Source organism: Rissa tridactyla, chromosome 14 (genome assembly GCF_028500815.1).
Source record: "Rissa tridactyla isolate bRisTri1 chromosome 14, bRisTri1.patW.cur.20221130, whole genome shotgun sequence".
In the NCBI taxonomy this organism is placed as follows: Eukaryota; Metazoa; Chordata; class Aves; order Charadriiformes; family Laridae; genus Rissa; species Rissa tridactyla.
Window position 1 is genome coordinate 6,545,280 of NC_071479.1, and position 23,488 is coordinate 6,568,767.

The 23,488-nt window shown below is 58.9% G+C and overlaps 2 protein-coding genes across 4 annotated transcripts; one reads left to right on the forward strand and one right to left on the reverse strand.

Moving 5' to 3' along the window:
* The first annotated feature begins 6,285 nt into the window (after window positions 1–6,285).
* ASB6 (ankyrin repeat and SOCS box containing 6) lies at window positions 6,286–12,685 on the forward strand. Of its 2 annotated transcripts, XM_054220741.1 has the most exons (8): window positions 6,286–6,379; window positions 7,042–7,275; window positions 7,733–7,914; window positions 8,323–8,429; window positions 8,824–8,932; window positions 9,464–9,550; window positions 9,750–9,850; window positions 12,347–12,685. In XM_054220741.1, the coding sequence occupies exons 2-8, from the start codon at window positions 7,163–7,165 to the stop codon at window positions 12,683–12,685; spliced, it is 1,038 nt and encodes a 345-aa protein (XP_054076716.1). In that variant the 5' UTR covers window positions 6,286–6,379; window positions 7,042–7,162. The 2 variants fall into 2 exon arrangements, with proteins under 2 accessions (XP_054076716.1, XP_054076715.1); XM_054220740.1 differs by lacking the exon at window positions 12,347–12,685 and having other exon boundaries at window positions 9,750–11,876.
* NTMT1 (N-terminal Xaa-Pro-Lys N-methyltransferase 1) lies at window positions 12,424–16,024 on the reverse strand. 2 transcript variants are annotated; one of them, XM_054220743.1, is made up of 5 exons: window positions 15,937–16,024; window positions 14,858–14,922; window positions 13,842–14,037; window positions 13,363–13,615; window positions 12,424–12,920 (listed from the first exon to the last, which is right to left on the reverse strand). In XM_054220743.1, exons 3-5 carry the CDS (start codon window positions 14,001–14,003, stop codon window positions 12,664–12,666), a joined length of 672 nt encoding a protein of 223 aa, XP_054076718.1. In that variant the 5' UTR covers window positions 14,004–14,037; window positions 14,858–14,922; window positions 15,937–16,024; the 3' UTR covers window positions 12,424–12,663. The 2 variants fall into 2 exon arrangements, with proteins under 2 accessions (XP_054076718.1, XP_054076719.1); XM_054220744.1 differs by having other exon boundaries at window positions 13,842–14,103.
* Between the last annotated feature and the right edge of the window lie 7,464 nt (window positions 16,025–23,488).

Sequence of the window (23,488 nt, forward strand, 5' to 3'; positions counted from 1 at the left end):
CTGTTCAAACAAACGCCCCTGCTCCGAGCCGAGCGGGGCGGCCCCTCGCCCCCCCCGGCACGGCGACCTGCCCCCCTGCCAGGGGCCGAGCACCGCCGGCAGCCAAGCCGCGGAAAAGCGGGGGGGGACGGGGCAGAGAGGGAGGGAGACTCGCTTTTCCCCCCCCTTTTTACCCCATCCACATCATTCCCCCCCCCAGCCCTGCTTTAAGTGCTTCTATCAACAAGTGTAAGTGGCTGAGCTCCGTGGGGAGGGATGTGGGGGTGAGAGGGGCCGGGTTTCCCCAGCCCCAAATGGGGCCGGAGGGAGAGGTGACCCGCAGGTTAGCGGGGGACATGGCCCCCCTCAACCTCCAGACCCCCCCGCCCCCCCGGTCCCCATCAACCCCGGAGCAAGGTCACCTCTCCTGGGAAAAGCCTGGCTCTCTCGCCTTAATGAGATAATTACGTCCTGCACCACAGTTAAAAACTCATAGGCTGTTTCCCTTGGGGTTAGAAAGAAACCTCCCTAATGAAAACCAGCCACCGGGAGAGGAAAAAGGAGTTTTTCCTCTTTAAAAATTATATATATATATTTATATATGTATGCACATAGATGCAGGGAGGCAGCGGTGGGAGGGAGGGGGGCCAGAGCCAGCGGCCGGGGCTGGTTGCTGGTGTCCGGTGAGGGCTGGGCTCGGGGCGATGAGCAGAAATCGAAGAGGTTAATGGTTATTATTTCTTCCCCTTGATTCCAGCGTGCTCTCCTGCCTGCCGCTGCAGGCACATATGGACGGGGCTGCGCGCACGCAGCGTTCCACGCGAAATCTCGGAGCGAGATCGGCCGCCGCAGCCCAGCTCTGAGCTCATAAACATCCCCGCTCCAGCGCAGCCGAGGGAGGCAAACCCCTGGCTGAGTTATTTTAACATTTGTCGAAAGCTTTTCTTGCGCTCCCTTCCCCTTCAAGTCGGAGGCGTGCAGATTTTTAAGCCAGCCAGAGCTGCCAAATCTGATCTTCCTGACGGGGAAGCAGCTTCCCAGAGCTCTCCAGCTTGGAAGGGGTGTAGCTGAAGGCAGATTTTGGCTCTCTCCGACTCCGCGGGGGGCTCCCCGAGCGCGCAAACAAGCCAGCCCAACCTCCCTTCCCCCCTCTTTTTTTTTTTAGGGGTCCATTTATTGGCCCTATTGGCCCAATTTAGTAGCCCGAGGGCCACTTTAGGAGTCAGCTCCGGCGTCTGGTCCTGCCCCACCTTGGCTGGGTAAATCACGGGCTGGTGCCACACTGCTTTCTGCTCCTGCTTCCCCGGGGGCTGCTCCCCATGGACGGGTGTTTTACCTCCGCTGAGCACCCAGCTGGATGGGTCCCCGGCCGCACGCGGTGCCAGGGCGATGCTGTGCATATATTATGCATATATCAGTGCATATATTAGAATATAGATAGCACATATTGCTGTCAGCCCTCCTGGCCACTCCGTGCTCCTGGGGGGGTGATGCCTGTGTCATTCCTGGGACCACTGGGCCCTGGGGGACCCAGCGCCACCCGGTGCCACCCTCCTCAACCAGGTACGCACTTTACCCTGCTTTTTTCCACCATGGCTGCGGGGACAGACCCTTCCCAGGATGGGGATGACACCACGTCCAGGAAAAACTGCTCAAGGACCAACCTGGGGGACAGAGATGTCCCCTTGGAAGGCAGCGAGCCATAGGCAATGCACCCCGGCTGGCTGGGGCTGGCAGGGGGTCCGGGGCAGCAAGGACCCCCGTCCTTCACCCAGCGTTTCCCCCTTGGCCCTGGAGGCTGGGAACATCTTGCTGTGATTATTTTGGGGGGGCTGTGGGGCCCCCCCAAGGCTGATGGGTCTTGGCCCATCAAGGGGTGAGGGCGGGAGGGGGGACGGAGCAGCCCCAGCCCCATTTATAACCTTCTTCCTCCTCCTTGTTCGGGGCCAGACCTTAGTCTTGAACTGTCTGGCTTTTCCAGGGGAGACGGCTTTCCCTCAGTTCGCAGCATTAAATAATTAAATGGAGGGAATAATCGTCGGTGAAACCCCCTTGGGTTCGCACTTCCTCGGGCCCTGTGATTGCTGATATTTTTTTGGGTGAAATATGACCTTTTTTATGATCAAAGGGGATCAGAGTTCCAAAGGAAAGTTAAAAAAAAAAAAGTAAAAAAAAAAAGAAAAGAGGGCAAGCATTTTCTTTTTTCCCAATCCTAGCGGTCTGGTAAAGTTTCTTTAGACATGCAAAGATTTACACACCTTTCTGCGGGGTGCCTTAAATTACCCTCCGACTCTTTACACATTTCCATGAGCAGAGCAAGAACAGTAAGTCATTGAGAAATTAACTGGCCTTTCAGTAATATCCCCTGTCGGCCTTTCAGAAGGAGAATGTCTAATGACTTTTTTGAAGTAGAGGTCAGGGTTTGCTTTTTTTAAATAAAACAATCTGTATTAATGCAATTTCCTTTTTAGCTGTAGGATTTGCCTTTTTTTCTTTTTTTTCAGCATCTCTTTTTTTTTTTTTTTTAACTCCGCCAGCCACACGAGGCATCTGAAGCGAGACCCAGTTGTTTGAAACCCACCCTCCTGGTGTTTCCTAACGCTCTTGTGCAAGCTCTTCTGTATTTGTAGGGGGGAAAAAATATGTGTTAAGTGATTAAAACTGGACCTTGGAGCTGGCAAGGTGACTCTCGGCCGTGCTGGGAGCAGAGCATGGGTGGTTTGGAGACGAAGCCAAGCGGGTTTGGTGTGCCCGAGACCGAGGGCAGGTTTGCAAGATGCCCGGTTTGCGGCTTGCAGCCCTTGGGATGAACGTGGTGGGTTTTTGCCAAGTCCTTCATCTCCCTCTCTTAAAAAAACCCAACAAACAAAACAACCCAAGAACTGATTTTTTTTGGTAATCTCGCTTTGTGTCCTCTGAGGGGTTTCCTGATATTTCTCTCATGCTGTGATAACATCTCGCGCTTCCAGAGTGCTCGCCGCGGCACGGATCTGGATGTGCTGTGCCAGTCCCAGCCCTTCTCCTCACCCCCGGATGGTGGCCGTGGCTGGGGTGGGACAGTGCAGCATCCTTGGAGCATTGCTTGGGATGGTGCTGCTCCCTTCGGCACCCAGGGGCTCATTCTCCATAATATCCCCAAAATCTTGCCTTAGGAATGTTATCATGCAGAGAAACTGGGCTGGCTTGCCCAAATCTCCAATAGGTGGAAGGTTAGTTCTTATTGTGGAGCTGCACCTTTGCTCCACCGTAAGGAGGATGTTGGGGGGAAGCGGGTAGTAAGGAGTGGAGTAAGGGAGACGGTGGGGGCTCGATGGTGCCCCGCGGCTCCCGAGGCGGGTAGCCGGGGTCCTTCCCTTCCCCGGCGCTGGGGGAGTGGGGCTGCCAGCCCCATCACTTTAAACCTGCGCTGTGCCCAGCCCCACCTCCTGCCCGTGGCCGGGGGACCAGAGAGAGCGTCCCCGTCCTGCCCCCGGCACCGAGGGCATTGGGATGGAACGGGGTCAGGGCAGCGATGCCCACGGGGGTGACGGCTGGGGGCTTTTGCTGGAGGACCCTCCTGTGCCCTGCTGCTCCCAGCAGGAATGGTATTCCGCTGTCCGCTGGGCAATTCCTCTTTCTTCCTCCATCCCTGACAGACCCTGAAAGTGCAGCGTGCCCTGGGCAGCTCTTCTCCTCCTCCTCCCCCCTCCAGCTCTCACAACTCCCTCCGTTCCCTCCTGGCTCCTCATCTCTGTGGTCGGTGGCATTATAAAACACCCCAGCCTGGCCCTCGGTGAAGGTTTTTCTCCCAGCTTTCTTATTCCCTCTCTTTCTGCCTCTTTCTTTTGCTCTTTCTTTCTCTCCCTCTCTTTCTTTCCCTGCCAGGAATCCCAGTCCCAGATGAACCAATACTCCGTGGCTCTGCTATTTCCCTTTTATTCCCCCCCCCCCTTCAACAGCGAGATGGGAAAAGAGTGAACTAAAAAAAAAAAAAAAAAAAAGAAAGAAAGAAAGAAAGAAAAAAATCAAAGCTGCACATATTGGATCCAGATGTGCTTACAGCCCTTTCCAGCAATTTAATTAAATTCCCCCAGACAGCCAGGAGGATTTCTTAATGATCAAATTTCCCTGGCTTTCCTCCTAAAATGCCCCTCTTTCTTCGGCTGGCTGTTGCTCTGTCTCCCTGATGGATAGCCAACTCGCATTCTTCCTAGTCCGCCCCGCCAAGGCAATGGGGAGGAAGGGGGCAGATCCCAACGCTGTTATTTTAGCTGGGCACTCAAAAGTCCCGGCCGACCGTGCCAGCGACATCCCTATTTGCAAACCGGATTTTTTTTTTTCCCCAAAAAAAAGTGGTGATAGGGAGTCATTTCCCTGGAGGCCATGGCTTGTGGCGTGGTCATGGCAGGACCAAGGCAGGGATGCTCCAGGGAAGGGCTCCCGTGTGCCCGGCCCCTCGCCTCGCTGTGCTGAGGACCAGGGAGGGGTTTCAGCCCTTGGGTCTCTGGGCTTGACACCTCCTGGGGCTGGTTTTGAGCTGGGTTTGGCCCCACACTGCACCCCCAAAGCCTCCTTTCCAGCTGGGGGGGCTTACTGGGATGGGGGCAAAGCCTCTGCCAGGCTTGTGGGGGCACGGCCGGGCTTGGTGGGGCCCTTTGGGGCAGCCCATGGTCCCCCCTCATCCCTTGAGCCAACACCGCTGGGGTCAGAGATGGCAATGGGGTGACCCACACTTGCCAGCCCTGCTTTTGAAGGCAACGGTGGGGAACGCAGGGGGGATTTCCCCCCAGAATGGTGTCTGATGGAGGGTTGGATCCTGCGCAGTCCCCACCAGTGCCATACAGCTGGGGCCAGTGACTGCGCCCGGCACTGCCACCCGGACTGCAGAGGGTCCAGGGTTTTACCGGACCATGGAGGATTTGGGCTTTACTGGGTCTGCTGATGGTCCAGGGTTTGCCCAGTCACCGGTGGCAGCGAGGAGGCACTCAGGGCTGGAGTGAGGGTCTCGGCTGCCCATCCCACCGGACATGGGGTCCCCCTGGCTGGGCTGCGCTGGTTTGAAGCCGGCTTATATGGGCATAAAGCTTCCTCCTTGGGGAGGGAGAAATCCTCGCTCCCTGTTCCTCCTCCTGCTGCTTTTCCCCTCTGGTCCCTTGGTCAGGTCAGGGCGCTTGGATGGGATTGTTTCCCCCCACCCAGGATGGCATGGAGATGATGCCCCCCAAACCCGACCCACGGGGGCTACCGGGCTGCAAGAGGGGGGGTGTCCATGCTGCCACCACATGGCACCAAGTCCCTGTGGCAGCAGAGCCCGCAAAGGGCTTGAGACCCCCTGCCCGGCCACGAAGGCGGGCTCAGGAGGGTTGTGGGCACCGGGGTCCCCCACCCTGTCACCCCATTTTGTGTGGGGAGGGGAAGGGTGAGAAACAGGGGGGAGCGTGACGGCACGTCAGAAAAATGCCCGACCGGCACGGCCTCCTCGCCCCCTCTGCCCCCGGGCCACGGCTGCCTGCCGAAATCTGGAAGCGCTCCACCAGAATAAAATAAATACGTAAATAGGAAACCCAAGGCGGCTTCAGTTATTGCCGACTCTCCGGAGCTCCCCCCGCCTGGAAATTCCACCAGAATAATAATACAAATAATGATGATGATAATAATACCGATAAATCCTGGCCTAACGCTTCCCCCAGTGGCTCTTTCAGCAGGGGAGGGTCCGGGCGTGCTGCGGGCAGGAGCCCCCCGAACCCCCGAGTCCCAGGGGGAGGCGGCAGCCACCCGCTGCCACCCCCTCAGCCCGTCCTGGGTGGGTGCGTGTGGCCCCGGGGGTGGGTGGGGTGCTGGGTGGGATACTGGGCTGGCGCGTGGGGTTGCAGGGACATGTCACCCACCCACCGACACCCACCCAGCTGCTCCCACGGGTGGCAGAGCTGGAGCTGAAGCCACCACGGGCGCTGGAGGAGGGGGGGGGACGCAGCGATGGGGGTGTGCGTGCCCACCCTGCCCTTGTCGCAAGGGCAACGAGAGGGGGTCACCGGGGAAAAGGGGGGGGTTACACCGGGGGGACGGGGGGATGCACCGGGAAGGGGGGGGGTGTTTGGGTGCCCCGGGGGTTCCCCGGCCGCGCCCGGCCCCGCCCACCTGCCGCGCGCGCCCACGCCCCCCCACGCGCGCTCCCGGCGCGCCGCTCCCGGCGGCTGGCTGCCCCCTGCCGGCGGCGGCGCGGCCACGCCCACCGAGACCACGCCCATCTAAACCACGCCCCCGTGTGACCACGTCCACCGAGGCCACGCCCCCGTGCAATCCCGTCCCAGAGACTCCGCCCCCTTTGAGCTCCCGCCCCAATAGGGTCCCGCCCCCAGAGAAGACCCGCCCCTCCCGGCACAACCGGCGGCTTCCGCTTCCGGCGGCGGGGCCGGCGCAGGTGAGGGCTGGCGAGTCGCGGGTGTCTCAGTCCCCTGGCGGCCCCCGTGAGGGGTGGATGGCTGCTGGGGCCTCCGGGTCCCTCCCCATGGAGGTTGGGGGCCCCTGCTGGCACTCCCGGGGGGCTCCGGGGACTCGCCCCGTGGGGCGCGGGGGCGGTCGGGGCCGTCTCGGTGGGACGCCGGGGGGTTTATGGGCCTCTGCATTTGCCCCCGTGGGGCGCAGTGGGATTTGGGGGGCTCTCTGTCCCCTCCCCGGGGTTGCTGTCCTGTGCGCTGTCGGTGGGGTGTCCCTTGGGCTGGGTCCTGCGGGTCGCAGGGCGTTTCGGGACCCCTGGCCTTGCGGGGGCTGCTCCAGCCCTGCTCCCCCCGCCCCAGGCAGGGGATTGCTAGCCGCAGTGACCCCGGAGCACTCGGAGCCCCTCTCCCCTGTGGCCCTTGGCACCCCCGGCGGGTGGGGGCTTGTGGCAGAGCCTCTGCAAACAGGGTTTGCCCAGAACCTGGGCCCCGCCTGGCGTGCTTTCCTCATGCGCCCAGATAACTCCAATTTGCGGCTCTGTGTGCAGGAGATAATTTGAATACACCTCTGTGGTGTGTGGGAGGAGATCCCTGCCTGTTTTTTTTCTAAGCGCAAAACTGCTAGAAAGCCTCGTTTTTTTAAAAGGTGGGGAAAGTCCTTCGGAAACCAGGCAGTGCCAACATCTGCCTGCCAGACACCTGCGTAGTGGAGGACACCACTGCCATGCTGGAGGCCCCTGGATGGTCTGTGCGCAGAACAGAGCACGATGCCTTTCCTGCACGGCTTCCGCAGGATCATCTTTGAGTATCAGCCTCTGGTAGACGAGATCTTGGGGTTGCTGGTGATACAGGATGCGGAACAGCAGAGCACCCTTGAGAGGTAATGAGATGAGGCTGTGAGCAGACTTCTGGGGATAAATGCTCACTTGGTGCTTTAGGAGGGGATGGCTGGAGCTCAGCGATGCGGCCGAGGTCAGACACAGCATGGGCTGGGAACAAACCCCCATCCTGGTGAGCAGCTCATCCTGCAGACCCTCCTCTTGCTACTGTTTTTTGGGAACACGGGGGTGGAGCAGAGCAAACACAGGGACTATTTGTGCTCCCCAGGAACATCCCTTTCTGCCTGACCCATGGCAGTAAAACCTAAACTGGGGTTCAGCTGTGACCCATGATGCCCTTGTGCAATCCCACAGCTAACAGGCTAGAGACCTGCTGGTTAAAGACAAGAGGGGAGACCAGGGAGTTTTCTTCTTTGCCCAGAGGTACTTTGATCCTTGCACGCCCCTGACATCTGTGCCATTCAACTGGGTAATTGGTTGTTTTTTGTGTGTGTCAAGCCCTGCCTGTCTGGGCAGCGACAGGAACCAGCTCTCAGCTGTGAGACGTGTCTTGGAGAGGGAGACACACTCTCCATTTTATCAGGAAGGTGTGAGCTATGCCCTGCTGAAGGTCACCGAGCTGGGGCTTGTCCCTGCTGCAGAAATCCTCCTGGAGTTCGGAGCTGACCTCAGCTTTGAAGGTAAGAATGTGGGAAGGGGCTGGGCCTGGCCAGGAGGAGCCAGCTGGTAAGAAGCTGCCCTGGGAGGTGGTGATAGCTGGGGCAGGAAGAGGGGCTGCTCCCAGCTCAGACCCCCCACTGCTTGCTTGGGATAGTGTGGCTGTGCCTTATGTCAGCCCTTGTCTGAACCCAGCCACCGGGATGGACTGGGGCATGGCCAGGGTCTTGGGGTCAGTTTGCAGCTTTGAGGGCTTTTGCCAGAGCTGGAGCCATTGCAAAAGCAGGACCTGTGTCTGTGACAGCTTGGTTTTGATGGGCATCACTGCATTCTCATGTCCCTCCCCAGCTGCCCCCATCCACTTTTGGTGGGTTTCGGGGCTGTTCTGGGGAAGCCCTTAGTTCTCTCTGATGCTGTGTTTTTGTCCTCAGATCCAGTCACTTACTACACCCCCCTGCACATCGCGGTCCTCCGCAACCAGCCAGATATGGTGGAGCTCCTGGCGCACCACGGGGCCGACATCAACCGGAGAGACCGGGTATGGGCTTAACTGCCTTGGGCATGGCCAAGCTGAGACTCCTTGGGGTTTGAGTCCAAGGGACTGGTGTGTGGGGACAGCCCTCCCTGCTCCCCACCTCCTGGGCTTCGCTGCATGCCGCTTCCCCTTAGCGTCCTTCCGTGCTTGTTGTCCGTAGTGCTTCGATGCTGTGACAGAAGTTCAGGTTGCCTTTGGCTGAGCAAACCTGCCTCTGCCATGTAGACAAACCTCTGCCTATGGACACACCGGGGAAGGTTCGCTTTGATTTTGGGGGATGGGTTCAAATATGCTCTTACATTGACCAGCATGAAGCCAGAGCAGTGACTCTCTGAAGGCACTTGCAAATAGTCTTTAATACTTACTAGTGGTTTTTTTTTCCTCTTGCTCTTTGCAGATCCATGAGAGCAGTCCCCTCGATCTGGCCAGTGAGGAGCCTGAGCGGTTGCCGTGCCTCCAGCGGCTGCTTCAGCTGGGGGCCGATGTCAACGCAGCTGACAAAAATGGTCCGTGTGCCCCGTCCAGCTCCCCCAGCATGGGTGCTCCCAGCAGTCAGCCCTCGTGGGTGGGCTAGAGCAGGGCACGGGGTCTGGGTCGTTCTGTCTTGCCGCTGCAAATGTGCTCTGGTTACAAACTGGTTTGGAAGTTGGGTGCAGGCTGCAGAACCTCTCTGGTCCTCTGTGTTTTCTCCTCCTACCTTGGCTATGTCAGGTGCAGAAGGGGGCTGAAACCAGCTCTGTGCAGTCTGTGGGAGAGGGGATGGAGCTGTGCCCTTACAGCCTTGGATGCTCATGTGCTCTAAAACCCACTCTGCCAGGATACATGTGCCCTGTGGGGACACCACCAGCCCTGCGTGTGTGGCCTGTCACCCTGTCCCCATAGCTGTGCAGCATCCTGGGGACAGTGGAAACCTGCCAGAAGGAGAAGTTGTCTCTCCCCATGTTTGGCTGTCTGGTCGGTGGGTTGGATTGTTTTCCTTCCTGCCTTTTGGAGCATCAGCCTGTTTTCATCTGACTGACTTGATTGCTGCATTGCAGGAAAGACGGCGTTGCTGCACGCCCTGGCCAGCAGTGACGGCGTCCAGATCCACAACACTGAGAGCATCCGTCTCCTGTTGGAAGGAGGTGAGGGCAGACTTCTCCCCTCTCCGTACACGACCTCTCCAGGCCTGGTGCTGACTCATTCTTTGTACAGCACCAGGCACTGCCCTTCTGACTCCTTCATGTTCTCACTTAAACAAGAGTAAAGCCCGGCAGTGCCAGAGTTTGTGCTGTCCTGGCCTCATTGTCTGCAACAGTTAACATTCTCTGTTCTCTCCTCCAGGTGCGGATGTCAGGGCCACCACCAAAGATGGTGACACTGTCTTCACCTACGTCATCTTCCTGCTGGGAGAGATGGTGTGCAGCAACGCCGAGGAGGCACAGGTGATCAATCGCTTCTGCTTTCGTGTCACACAGCTGCTGCTGGCCCACGGTGCCAACCCCAGCGAGTGCCCAGCCCCCGAGTCCCTCACTCACCTCTGCTTCAAAAGCTTCAAATGCCACTTCCCGCTGCTGCGTTTCTTGCTGGAGTCGGGTGCTGCCTACAACTGCTCCCTCCATGGTCCCTCGTGCTGGTCGGGCTTCCACATCATCTTTGAGTGCCTCTGCTCGCACCTCAGTGTCTCTGAAGATGACAGCTTCTCTACAGACCTCATCCAGAAGGGTCAGACTCTGCTGGAGCTCATGATGGCCAGTTCACAAGCCATCCATCTGCCCAGCAACTTTGAGGTCAACACCAGCAGCTGTAGGTACCACGGGGAGAAGATCAGGACTCTCTTCTGCTCTCTGAAGCAGCTGGAGCGCTCCCCACAGGCATTGAAACATCTCTGCAGGGTGTTTATCCGTCAGCGCCTTAAACCGTGGCCAGTAGATGTCAAAATCAAGGCTCTACCTCTTCCAGACAGGCTGAAGTGGTACCTCCTCATTGACCACACTGCTGCTGGGCATGAGGACCTCTGAGCCTGGCTAATGCCTCTCCGTCTCCCCCCTCCATGGTCATGGTATGCCTACAGCCACAAAATTTCTGCTCTGGGCCAGTTTTCTTTGCAAGAGGTGGACTGTCTACGTGCTGTCCACGTGCCCGTGGCTTGGCCAGTGCTGCCCACAGTGTCTGTCTCTGCTGCGTTTTTTGAGGTGTGCTTTTTTGAGCATGATGCTGCACGCACGTCTGTGGAGGCCTCGTTGCTCTGGGGCATATTGCGGGGAGGCGGGCAGAGCCCTGTGGCTCCCTGGGGATGAAGAGAGCCCCTGGGCATTGGGGAGCCAGATACTGAGGCAGAGGGCTGGTTTGTGTGGATTTTAAGGAAAGGCCTGGCGGGCAGGACCAGTGGGGTGGTGTGACTGGACAGGGAGCCTGTCCCCTCTCTTTCCAGCCCTGCCAGGCCCAGGGTGGGTGAAGCTGTGCCTTAAACAAGTGGTGGAGTTGTGAGATGCCTCAGGGTACTGGCGGAAGAGGTGTTCCCTGTGCCACAAGAGTGCTGGCATCAGTGTCCTGGTTCCCTGTCTCAAGTGCTGGTGGTGGGAGCAGACATGGTGGAGGCAGGTCCGGCACCTCTGCATGGATGTGGATGCTTTCTTCACTCACGAGGGCTGCTGAACTCAGGAGCATCATGGGGGTGAGGGGAAGCGGGGCTGGCAGTGGTGGCTGGCTGCTGGGCACCCTCCGAGTTTCTGCTGGGAGCACCCCATCCTCCTGGCAGAGGACCATCCACCAAGGACATCTCAAAGGTGCTGGGCTCCAGAACAGACAAATGGATGTTTCTTAGCTTCGTGGTGTGTTCCCTGTGGAAGGACGAGGAATGGGCAGCTAACTGCTGAGTGCCTTGTGCGTCTTTCCCCATTCCTTGGCTTTCCCTTGCTGACTGCTCCCAGGACCTTGGTCTCCAGTGCGTCCTTCCCAGGAACAAGAAATTGCAGCAGGATTCAGGAGGGGTCACTTTCCAACCTGCTACCAGAACCTGCAAACTCTGGGGCTGCGCATGGAGGTCCCACGTCCCAGCCTTGCCACAGCTGTCTGGCTTGCCCCTTCTAGGCATCTGCTTCCTTGTGCCATGCCAAAGACTGGCCGCAGAGCTGAGCCCTTTCATTTTTGTTGGTTTGCTTTTTGTTTGTCATGGGGGACAGATGCAGAAGAGGATGAAAAGAGGGGAAAAAAAAATAAATCTAGTCTGAGCAGGTAGTGTTTATAGCAGGTGGATCTGGGATCCACTGGCAGTTTGACTGCAGAAGGGTTGTCTCCCTCCATTGCCTTCCTGGCAGCGTCTGTGTTTTACCGTCTCCCACCCTGTGGAACTGGAGCTGTGCATCTCAATGAATTGATGTTTAAAAAAATAATAATGTGATCAAATACTCCCCTGGTGTCTGGAATGAGAAATGAGCAATTAAATGAGGCCTTTTATAATAACGACAAGGGGCTTGTTTCTTCTGCAGGAGAAATGGGGGCAGGAGAGGGCTCGGTGGGGATGGGGGGAATTGTGTGTGAGCCCGGCTGGATGGGCTACAACTGGGATCTGCTCGCCCACCTGGCAAGCTGTTGTACCAGTGTTGGCCAAGCTGTGTTGGGTTACAGGATTACATCCACCTCCTCTTCTGTTGCCCCTGTGGGAGACCTGCTCTTGGGTTTAAATGAGAGGCCCCCACAAAGCCCCAGAACCTGGTGTTGCCTCCCCAACCCACTGCAGGGAAATGGTGGAGATTTCTCCCATTTGCCTTACCCAGCCTGTTGCTGTGAGCAGCAGCGAGTTCAAGAGCAGGAAAGGGTCAAACACCCAAGTGAGGAATGGAGCCCCAACCCTCACAGAGGTGCTCTGAGCTCCTGTTCACCAGCAGTGTGACCAGTCTCAGCAACCTGCTGGTGCCCATGGAGCACGTCTCTTGCAGGGGAGGCCCTCTTGCTCCCATACCACCGAAGGTGGCATCAAGCCAACACGGTGTCCGACAAAGCCCACATGCAGAAGTGCAACAGCAGGAAAATGTATTTGGCAAACACCTCTTTTTCACAAACAGCAGCAACTTGGAAGACAAAGCCCCATCCTTGTCACCAGCCCTGGAGAGAGGGAGTCACAACACCCTCGCTGCTGTCCGTCACCCCATGGTGAAGGCACAGTCCTCACCCCTCCCGGCCCCAGCAGGAACCACTGTGCTGGCCCATGCTCTGAGCTGGCCCCGGAGAGACCTTCTCCTGCCACCAGCTGCCTTCATCTCATGGCGAAGGTGTAGACATGGTAGATCTCATCGGGGAAGTTCTCCTGGCGCTCCTCGGCCAGGAGGTGCAGCCCAGCTCGGCGGATGATCTTACGGACCACATCCAGGTCCCGGCAGACGCTGCTGTCCACATCGTCCATGATCACGCCCTCCTGAGCCATGTTGTCCTTGATGACCACGATGCCGTTGGGCCGCAGGCCAGCGCGGCACCGTTTCAGGAAGTCGGAGAGGTGGTTGTCGGTGAGATGTCCTAGAGAGGCAGAGCAGGTGTTAGAGGGCATGGGGTGACTGCGGCAGGACACCAGGCAGCACCTGATACAAGGGTAGGAGACCAGGAGACTGTAGTTGGGATCCCTCCTGATCCAGGCAGCCAAATACTTGAACCATTTGCAGGTGAAGCCAGGGGGTGTCCAACTTGCATCCCACAGGTTCTATCTAACTCCATCCAACCCACACCTCTGTCCTGACCTCTGAGGGCTTGGGGGAGAAGGACCCCAAGGTGCAATGCCCTTGTAGTGCTCACGGAGGGCAGGTCCCCAACCCAGCCTCCCACCCATGCTGTGATGTTCATTCTTCACGCAGACCTCAAGATCTCCTGCCCAAAGCTCTCCCCAGTGCGTGGGGAACCTGCCCCTTGGGGGAAGATGGACGGAGGAGAGGCTGGTGAGACCCCCGCAAGCTGAGCAACTCACCGATGACCCACTGGATCCAGATGACATCGTAGGAGTTGGGCTCGGGGCTGAAGTCCTGGAGGCCGCAGCAGAAGTAGTTGCGCACCCGCCTGCCCTCCTCTCCCAGGTAGCTCTTGGCCTTGGTGAGGAAGTCCTCTGTCACGTCCACCATGTCCACTGTCTTGAAGAGGGGCAGCAGCAGCCGCTTGGTGATCCGGCCAATTCCCGCCCCACAGTCCAGAGCGCGGGTTGTCCCCGTCCGATTGGGACCATCCTGGAATGACAACCGTGAGGGGATGAATTCCACTCTGAGGATTCCACAGAGGAGAAATGGGGCAACCAAGGATGAGGGGGCTGGAGTAAGGGGGACCTATTGCAGGGCAAAGCTCTCCTAGCACACATGCAATGGAAGATCCCACGGAACAACTCAGAGGGAAGAGCCCAGCTTGGTGCTGGGAGAAGGTCAGGGCTTTGGGACCATGACAGACCGGGCCACCTACCCGCAGAAACCTCTGCAGGAACTTCCTGGAGCTGTTGATGTCAATGCTGGAGATGTGGCCATAGCCCCCCAGCATGCCGTCCACCGTGGCGGGCACATCCTTCCAGTACTTCTCTGCCTTGGAGTAAAACTCAAACTCGTTCTCCACCACCTCGCTTGTCATGCTGGCTGAGGGGCACTTGCCAACGTGTGACTCGCTGCTCCTCCGAGACAGGGTAGAAACCACCGGTCAGGTCCAAAACAGCCAGAGGCACAAAGACCCGCTGAACCGGGGAGGCAGGTATCAGCTCTGTGAGTACCCCAATTTCTATTTACCACCCCTTCCCCCTCACCAGGGCTATGGCAAACCCTAAAAACCTTCAGCTGAGAGCAAGAAGGAACAAATATCTAAATCCTGGTATTTTCTGGTGACCACCAAGCCCAAATTGCCCTCCCAGAAAGGGATGTTTCAGTTAGACCAGGCGTCCCAGAGCCCCGCTCAGCAATACACCGAATTATATTATTATTTTTTTTAAAGCCACCCTTTTCACCTCTTCTGCCTCATTTCTCCCTGTCTTGAGAGCATTAACGTTTTACAGATTACATGTTTATCTGTGGCGACAACCCCATCAGTCACCTCCAATTACATCTAGAGTTGCTAAAAGTTATCCTAAGCACCTACCTGAGGATTGTAAATCTCAGCTGTGACCGTAAGTTAGAGATTTGCAATATAATAAAGTCAAGGTATAATCAGCAATACAAGCTATAAATCCCCCCCTGGACATCTCATAATTCAAACCACTGTGGATTTGATTAACTGTGCTGGGGATTAGAAACTAGATTTAAGGTGGCCAAAGGGTAAATTCAAGGACTTCAAACACCTTTACAAATAAAGAAATACATAGTGTTCATGGCTTAAATTTGCTGGCAAACATCCCATTAGACACAAAACCTTTTCTAAGGCAGCTTAGGCAATTTTGGTGGCCCCGCGTGGTCCTGAACAGCCCGGGGATGAAGCAGGGGGACACAGCATCTCACCTTGCAGATCACCGGTTGAAATCCAGTTTGGCTCGGTGGTGCCGAGAGCTAGCCTGTGCTGTGATCTAAGGGAAGAAAGGACGTGATTTTAGTCCCAAATCACCCCTCTGGTCCTGCAAGTGTGAGCAAGGCCGACCACAGCCCCACGGAGCCGGAGGTAAGAGCCACCCTGACCCTGTGGGCACCCTCATGGGGCAGTTGTGGGGCAGGAGATGGTGCCGCCCCATAGCTCAGAGGCGGCAGGAGGCCAAGCCGCAGGGGCAGCTGGTGCGTGGAGGGTTTTGGCCCCGCTTTAGGCAGCGCTGCTGTCTGATCTCATGGGTTGGGACCCCAGTTTGCCCTCCTGTCTCCAGCTGCAGTGTCACCCCTTCCTCAGGTTCGGCTGGGCAACCCCCCGGTAATGTTTTTCAGGGTGTCACAGGCCACTGGCTCAGATGGAGAGCACCCAGTGGGACCACCCCACCCACCAGCCTGGACCCCCCTGGGGCTGGAGTCTCCCCGCTGCCCTGAAACGTGGCGGCTGCTGGCAGGTACTCGCCCCACAGACCTCACACCGGCCCCCCCGATTCGGGGTGGGGCTCACCCCCGTGTTGGGGCCCTTTCCCCCACCCCTGGAGCCGTTTGCAGGCAGGGAAAGGGGGTGCGCGGGCGGATGGGGTCCCCAGGACGAGCGGGGGGGAGGGGATGTGTGTGCACCGCAACGGGGGGCACTGGGGTCCCGTCCCCGGGGGCTGGGGGTGGGGGGTTACACCAGCCCTGCCCGCGGGGGTGCGAGGGGGCGGTTCCCGGTTCAAGGCCTAAACCAGCCGTTTGCCCGGTACCCCCAGCTCGGGGATGGGGACCCCCCCCCCGCGCTCCAGGGCCGCGGCGCGGCCAGCCCCCCCAGCCGGGGAGCCCCGCAGGCCGCTCCGCTGAGCTCTGCCCGCCGGGGTGGGCCGGATTCGGCCCCGGCAGCTCCCCCGGCCCCCCCGCCCCGCCCCGCCCCGCCCCGCCGCTGCGGGCACAGAGCGGCCCCAGGGCGGGTGGTGCCCGGTCCTGCCCGCTCCCTCCGGCCGCGACCCCCGGCTCTCCCCAGTTACCTCAGGCGGCGGCCGCGCTCTGTCCGCCCCCCCCCTCCCCGCCCCCGGCGTGACGGGCGGCAGCGGGAGCCAATCAGGCGGCGGCGCTCGCGGTGACGTCAGTGTGAGGTCACCCCGGGGGGCGGGCCCTCCCCCGCTCTCCTACCGGCTGTCCGCGCGGGGGCGCCCCGGGAGGAGGGGGGTCCGGTGTGGGGCGGACTGGGACGACCCGCGGCGGCCTCCGGGGTGGCGGCCGAGGGCAGGGGGATCCCGTCCTGTCCCGTCCCCCCACGGTGCGGTGCCCTGCGCCCCCGACATGTGCCCGCACCGTGTCCCGAGCGGCCCCGGGGCTGCCCGCCGGGCTTCGCGCCGCCCCCCCGGCTACAGGGTGTGAGACCCCTGTCACGGCCCCCAGCCCGGCACCGTGCGGGGCGGGGATGGGGGCGACATGGCCGCAGCAGCCCGTCTGCAGTGGCACCGGGATGGCGGAACCGGGGCTGCCGGTGAGGGCGGCCGGGTCGGGGTGAACGGGCTACGGGACACCGGGTTTTGACAAGCGGGGCGGTGTCGGGATCGGGCTGCCCGCCTGCCCCCGGCCCTGCTGCTGCCCCGTCCCCGTCCCGCCGTCGTCCTTGTCCCGTCCCGGTCCCGTCCCGTCCCCTCCCGCCGCGGCCGCGCGGGGGCGCTGTTGTCCCGCCGTTGCGCCGCCGCTGCCGCGGGAACTTCGGCGGCGTCCTGCGGGGCGGGGGGGCGGGACACGGACACCGGCCCCGCACGGAGCCCTGCGGCCACCCCGCGGGTCCTCTGGTGTCCGACAGGGGCGAGTCGGCCCCTCAGCGCGGCACCGGCCCCTCCCTCACCTCCCCCCGGTCACCGACCGGCATAAAACCTGTAGGAGCAAACATCTGCTTGAAATCACCCAAAACGGTCAGAAGGCAGCGGCAATGGGGACAACGCGGCACAAGGGGAGCGGGGTGCCAGCTGGCACCCACTTACACCCCAAAATGCCCTAATGGCTCCAGCAAGGACTTGCTTTCCCCAAACCAGAGCTGCTCACCCGCCAGCGCCACCCAAAAATCCACGGCACAACTGGGATGCAGCCTCGGTGCCGGAGCACCTTGTGTCCTTCCATGGTGTCTATGTGGAAGGTGAAGGGAGACCCCACCTTTGGGCAAGCAGCTGTCACCCCGGGACAGCTTTTGGGCACCCATGTCCCCCGAGTCCCTGCTGAAGGACCCGGGCATGCCAGGGGTGGCAGCGACCTGAGCCGGGGGCTGATGTAACTCGGGGCTGGGAGCACTTGTGTGCTCCGCTGCGGAGTTGGGGATGTGGCGAGAGCATCTCTAAGCACAGAAAGCACCCCTTTTGCCCCATTTTGCTCACCAGATTTTAAGGAAATGAGGCTCTCTGTCACCAGGGAGGGGACACTGGGTGCAGGACAGCAGCGCCCGGCTGCTCTCGGGAGGGGGTGGTGGTTGGGGAGGTGCTCAAGGGGGAGCTGGCACCAAGCGTCCCCCCCATGCACAAGCACCTGAATGACCAAAACCCACCAGTTTTGTCCTCACTGAAGCCACCAGCGGCCATCGCATCACCCTGGTCGTCACCTGCGTTTTCAAGCATGGGGTGTCTGCAGCCCATCCGTGCCACCTATTTCCCATGGGAGCCTCCAGTATTTAGTCCCCCTGCTTCCTAAAAAAGACATTTTTCTCACCATAGTGCACTAGGGCTCCTGCAGACCCTTTCCATTAAGCCCCAGCCACCTCCTCCATCCTCCATCCTTCCCTGCCACCGAGACCCTTTGCGGTGACAGGGAGGGGGACGGTGCTCCCGTCCTCCCCCTCGGGCTGGGGCTCCGCATCGGCCCTTCGGGTTTCAATGAAACCTGCAGCACTTGCCTTGGACCGGGGGCCAGTCTCGCTTGCAACCTTCCCTTTGATTTTATATTAACATTATTGAGCCAACAGAGTGCGGCTGAAAATTAAGAGAGGAAAAAGAAATCGGTTGAGCGTCCCTTGTCTTGCCACACCGGGCAAAGGGCCGGGTTTGGGGACGAGGGTGCCATCATGGAGGATGCCCTCTGGGGTCCCGCTCTCTGCTGGAGACGGGTCCAACCTTGGGGCCAGTTTGTGCAAAGCCAACTCTGCAAAAACGTGGCAGCACCGCGCCGCAGAGCTGCCTGCTCCCCTCCTCGGCTCCACTGCCTCCCCGTGGTCCCTGCTGCCGGGAAATGCTTTTCCTCTGACCGGTTTCAATCTTGTCACTCAGTAATTCCTCGTGTGACGAGACAGAAAACACCCCCCAGACCCCCTTCTCCAGCGCATTTGTTTCCCTGCACACTCTTCTCCTGCTCCCGCTCACTCGCCGCCTTTCAAGGTAATCACCGGCACTGCAATCGCTCTTCAGGAATATTTTTTTTTTTTTTCCTTTTCCCCAGGTGCTTAATCACCCTTATTACCCTTTTCTGATTAATTAATTCTAATTAATTTTGCACTATCATTTTTGAGAAGAGGTGACCAGGATGGCACATGTTGTTGCAGGTGATTTGCAAGGCAGGTCCTGCAGCGCCGGCACGGCCCTTCCCTCGTTGGCGTTTAACCCGGGTCTGAGTGGGCGCCTGCTGCCCCGTTTGCTGCCATTAATGGCAATTAATAGAGCAACGAAGCCCTCTGGGGCCCTGGGAAGAGCCCTGAGGTACTTTGCTGGGAACCTCGTGGGATGCTCCCACCTCCCGTGCTCTGCCGAGGCAGTGGGGTTTGACCCCAGCCAAAACTGCTCCTGCGTCCACGGTTGCCCGGCTCCTTCAGCCGCCTCCGCCGCGCCGTGGCCAAGGCTTGGGAAGTCGGAATAAATTAGGTCAGGGCTTCTCCTCGCTCTCCGAGAGCTGCCGAGGCGCTCCGAGGGGTGGCAGAGACGCGGGTCCCTTTGTGCCAGCCATGCTCCGTCACCTCACATCTTCCAGCACCGGTGCCAGCCCTTCGCCAGGTACCGGCACAGGCTTCACCCTGCCTTGCCCCGGGGCCTTCGGAGCCAAAAACCCGGCGTGGTTTGGGTGATGCTGCCCGTACAATAAACACAGGTGTCCTGGGGACAGCAGCCACTGTCCCTTTGCTGTTTGTCCCAAAAAGCCTGGTCTGTACCTCATGCCCACCGTCTCGTGAGGGGAGGGGACGTGGGCTGGGAGGCTGCGGGCGCACTCATGTCCGGGAGGTTTCTCAGGGATCTCCGTGTCCCTGTCGCTGGTCGCTGTCCCCAAAGGAGCTGGTTGGATGCTTCTGCTGGCCAGGCAGCCACCCGGCATGGCTCGGGGCTGGGGACCGTCCGTCCCACCTCTCCCTCAACCGCTGGCACTCACTGAACACTGCTGAAACCCACCAGGAACCCTAAATATCTAAAATGTATTTATTATATACAGTGTAATACATGCTATATACTATAAACGGCTATATACTAGATAGTAGATAATATATATATGTGTGTATATATAAAATTATCTCTATGCTGTGCGTATAATATTGTGAGTATAACCGTCTGTATGTGTGTATACACATGTATATAGTGTAAATGGACCGTTTACACTATATATATACACACACACATATAGGTATACGGCATACCATATACACCATACATATACGCACATATATTTACACACCAGATAGGTAGATAGATATAGGTATATGCACATAAATATATGCACATGGATATATGCACACACACAAATATATACAAAACCCGTATTTTTATATATGTATGTATGGCGTACATGGTATGGCGGGGGGAAAGAGAGAGAGAGAGAGAGAGAGAAAATGTACCTGTGTGTATAGGTGTGTGTAATGCGCATTGAAGCTGCCCTGGCTCCGTGCAGGGCAGCAGGAGGAAGAGGAGGAAGAGGAGGGAGACAGGGAGGAAAGCGCACGGCAGGGAGAAGGAGGGAGAATGCAAACTGCTCCGAGTTACAAAAGCTGCCCTCTTTGATTAATGGTACTTTCTGTTTGATAAATGTTACTCGTGAGTATAAAATATGCAAAGCACTTAGCAAGTTCACACTGTTTAAAGAACTCAACTAACTAAATTAAAATTCGATGATACGAACGGAGCCGCGGAAGAGCAGCGTGGCAGCGGCTGTTCGGGGAGCCAGGGGGTGACGGCCATCGCGAGCAGGGGGTGACGGCCAGCCCGAGCCACGGCCACGCACCCCGCCTTGTGCATCCCGAACCCCACGACGCCAGCCCCAGCCCAGCGGCCCCCAGCCCGCGGGAAGGCACCCTGGGCCCGGCTGCAGCGGGTGGTTTTGGCGAGGCCGTGAGCGAGGATTTCTCGTGTGCCCCCGTCACACCCCAGATGTGTCCCTGAGGAGATGCAAGGTGCCAGCCCGGAGCATCACCCCTCAGCTCCGCGGCACTGCCTGCCCGGGACCGTGCTGTGCAGGTGGGGCAACCCTGGCGCAGGGCTACCTGCCAGCTTGGATTGGGGGGGGGCTGAATAATGTGCTTTAATTCCCAAGCTCCCACCATTGCAGGTGGCAGCAGCCAAGCACCCAGCCCGGGGTGGCTCCAGTGGGTCACCCAAACCCCCAGACCAGGGGTTTTCTGGCCCTGCTGAGCCCCTGATGCATCACCCTGGCATCCCACCCTGTGACTGCCCCACCGGCCTTGAAGCACCGTGTCTCCCATCACGCCCTGGCGAGTGTGGCACCTCCCTGCACGCTCACAGCACTGTATCCTTCCAGCCCTTTGAAGAAAACCAGCTCAGCCCTTTCTGGTTTTCCCGAAATGGCAGCCGAGCACCCTCGGGTGAAGGGGAGTGAGCCCTCCTGGCATGGGGAGGGTGGGGGACCCTGTTCCCTCCATGGGGTGTCTGCAGTCCTGCCCGCTCATGGCCTGGGGGATGCAGCCAGCACAACGGGGGGATGCACTGGGAGGATGCAGTGAGCACTGGGAGGATGCAGAATGTGCACTGGGAGGGTGCAGGGTGTGCACTGGGAGGGTGCAGCGAGCACTGGGAGGATGCAGTGTGTGCACTGGGAGGGTGCAGCGAGCACTGGGAGGGTGCAGCGTGTGCACTGGGAGGATGCAGCGAGCACTGGGAGGGTGCAGTGTGTGCACTGGGAGGATGCAGAATGTGCACTGGGAGGGTGCAGGGTGTGCACTGGGAGGATGCAGAATGTGCACTGGGAGGATGCAGCGAGCACTGGGAGGGTGCAGTGTGTGCACTGGGAGGGTGCAGAGTGTGCACTGGGAGGATGCAGTGAGCACTGGGAGGGTGCAGTGTGTGCACTGGGAGGATGCAGTGAGCACTGGGAGGGTGCAGTGTGCACACTCAGCAGTTTCCCTGGCTCCCAGCGCACGGCATGTGCCCATTTCACACTGGAGATGCTGCTCAGCCTCCGGCGCTCTGGACCCCACCGTCCCAGGTGAGCAGGGCTGGAGGCTGCCAGGAGCAGCAGCCGCCTGTCAGGCAGGTAGCAGCTCCCTCCTGCCTGCTTTTCAGAGGAGAAAGAAGGAGGAAAACCTGGCCTGGATCAGGCCTGACTGAGCGCCTGCCTCTCTGGAAAGATTTAAGAGCCCCAGAGCTGCTCCCCCGGAGCCCCACTGCATCCCATGGGATCCCAAGCCATCCTCGCCCCGGCCCTCAGCGCGGGGGCCAGAGCCCACTGGAAAGATTTTTCCGACTTAGCAAACTGCCTCGCAGGCAGGATAAGTCCCCTCACACAGCCCTGCTCCCTCCTTCGCCCTGTGCCCCCAGCACCGGACCCCACACACCCCCCGCAGGCAGGAGGTCTCCAGCCCTGGGCAAGCACTGCACCTTCGCGTCCTAAACACTGACGGAGCTTCAAGTTCGTCATTTCTCTGATGCCAAGAAACCCAACCAGCATCTTGGTGCTGATGGGTCAAAACTCTTCACGTCTTACTGCCCAGGGGTATTTCTTCACCTCCTCATTCCCCCGAGCCTCCTCCCCACCCGTTGGCCAAGCCGAGCTTGGGCAGGGGACAGGCAGGACAGAGGGATTTGCCTGGGGGGAAAAGGAATTTGTTTTTTTTTCCAAAGTTAGTCTTCGCTGGGACGATAAATCCTTCTGCAAGGCGTGACCCACTCATCCATAATGGGGAGAGACTAAAATGCCCCCCGCCTTGCAAAACCCACTGGGAGTTTTTGCCAGGGAGGGATGAGCTGGCGGGGCATGGCGAGGCAGCACTGGGAAGCCAGCCCTGAGCCCCCGGCACAGCCCCGGAGCCCCCCCGGCACATCCCACAGCAGCATGGCTGATGCCGGGCTCAGCGGTATCAATCCAGCTCAGCTTATCCTTCCAGTCTGAGCAATGATTTAGCCCCCGTGAACCCACCCGGCTGTAAATCCTGGCGCAGACAAGTCCCAAACATTCGTTTCAGGCAACGCAGTTTGTGTCATCTCGGCATTAGCATTTACACTCTTATTAATTAATACTTGTTAAACTGACACTAAAAATAAAGCGGCTCCTCGGCTCAGCTAACGCCTCTTTGCCCTCGCCCGGCAGCACGGCTGGGCTGTGGCAGGCTCAGCACCCGGCTGCTCCCTTCTCCATAGCCAGAAAAGAGGGGGGAAAAAGAAAAAAAAAAAAGAAAAAGGGCTGTGTTGAAGGAGGAAACCTGCTAAAGCAAAATTCACCCCTTTCTGGAGGGACAAACGGACGGTCTCGGCCGTGGCTGAGGGCACGCGGCAGCGTGAGGCTCGCTCTCGTCTCTGCTCCTGCCCAGGACGAGCTGCGGGGTGACGGGGATGGCAGCGCACGCAGGCTTTAACCTTTATTTTCCGTTCCAGCTTCTGAACTTGTTTTTCTTTGGCCGCTTTTTTTTTTTTTTTTTTTTTTTTGGTGTGCTTTTTCTTTCTTTTTTCTCGCTGGGCTGGGCTGGCTCAGTTGCGCTTCCCATTCGGAGCTGATTTCATTTCCCAGGCAGGACACCCTGGCAGGGCACACGGCCAGGAAGGAAATGGTTAAGCGCGGTGGGCGCAGGTGGGCTTTTGTGCCTGCACACAGGCAGGCGCTGCCACCGCTGCCTTCAATTAAATCCGAAGGGCAGCAGTTGCTGCAAAAGTCCCTTTTCCCTCCCCGGAGCTGCTGCTGCCCACCAGCATCCCTTCGGATGCAAAACCGGTGGCTGCACATGCAGGTTAGTGCTGCTGCTGGGGGAGCTGCGGAGGAGAGAAGAGCCTGAAATGGGGGGCAAAAAGGCTTTTGGGGAACCCTGGCGCGAAACCATGTGGGTCTGGGCACAGGCAGTGCTGCTCCCTGCCACGCTCCGGCCAAACACGAAACCTGGGAGGCTCCGTGCTCCCTCCCTCCCCAACGGCCCCAGCTCTTGGGTGCCCTTCAGCCCTCGGCTAAGCAAAGAAAGCGAAGTCTCAGCACAGGCTGCTTCCCAGAGAGATTCCATACATTGCAGATGGATCTATAGCACATAGACCTGTAGCGCGTTCGGCGCTGAGGCGCGTGGTGCTGGCCGGGGGAGCCCGCGCTGACTGTGGCTGCCCAGGGAAGGCAGCCTGGGCTGCTATATTTAATAACGTTAACAATAATAATAAATAATATTTAATA

What these genes read in the sequence shown, in the direction of transcription:
- NTMT1 (XM_054220743.1), bottom strand. Translation starts at nt 14,003, where the DNA reads ATGACAAGCGAGGTGGTGGAGAACGAGTTTGAGTTTTACTCCAAGGCA. An exon ending in TCCTGCAGAGGTTTCTGCGG is followed by an intron (nt 13,616 to 13,841) that starts GTAGGTGGCCCG and finishes TTGTCATTCCAG; the next exon opens with GATGGTCCCAATCGGACGGG. An exon ending in CTGGATCCAGTGGGTCATCG is followed by an intron (nt 12,921 to 13,362) that starts GTGAGTTGCTCA and finishes CTGCCTCTCTAG; the next exon opens with GACATCTCACCGACAACCAC.
- ASB6 (XM_054220740.1), top strand. Translation starts at nt 7,163, where the DNA reads ATGCCTTTCCTGCACGGCTTCCGCAGGATCATCTTTGAGTATCAGCCT. An exon ending in AGCTGACCTCAGCTTTGAAG is followed by an intron (nt 7,915 to 8,322) that starts GTAAGAATGTGG and finishes TTTTGTCCTCAG; the next exon opens with ATCCAGTCACTTACTACACC. An exon ending in CAACGCAGCTGACAAAAATG is followed by an intron (nt 8,933 to 9,463) that starts GTCCGTGTGCCC and finishes GCTGCATTGCAG; the next exon opens with GAAAGACGGCGTTGCTGCAC.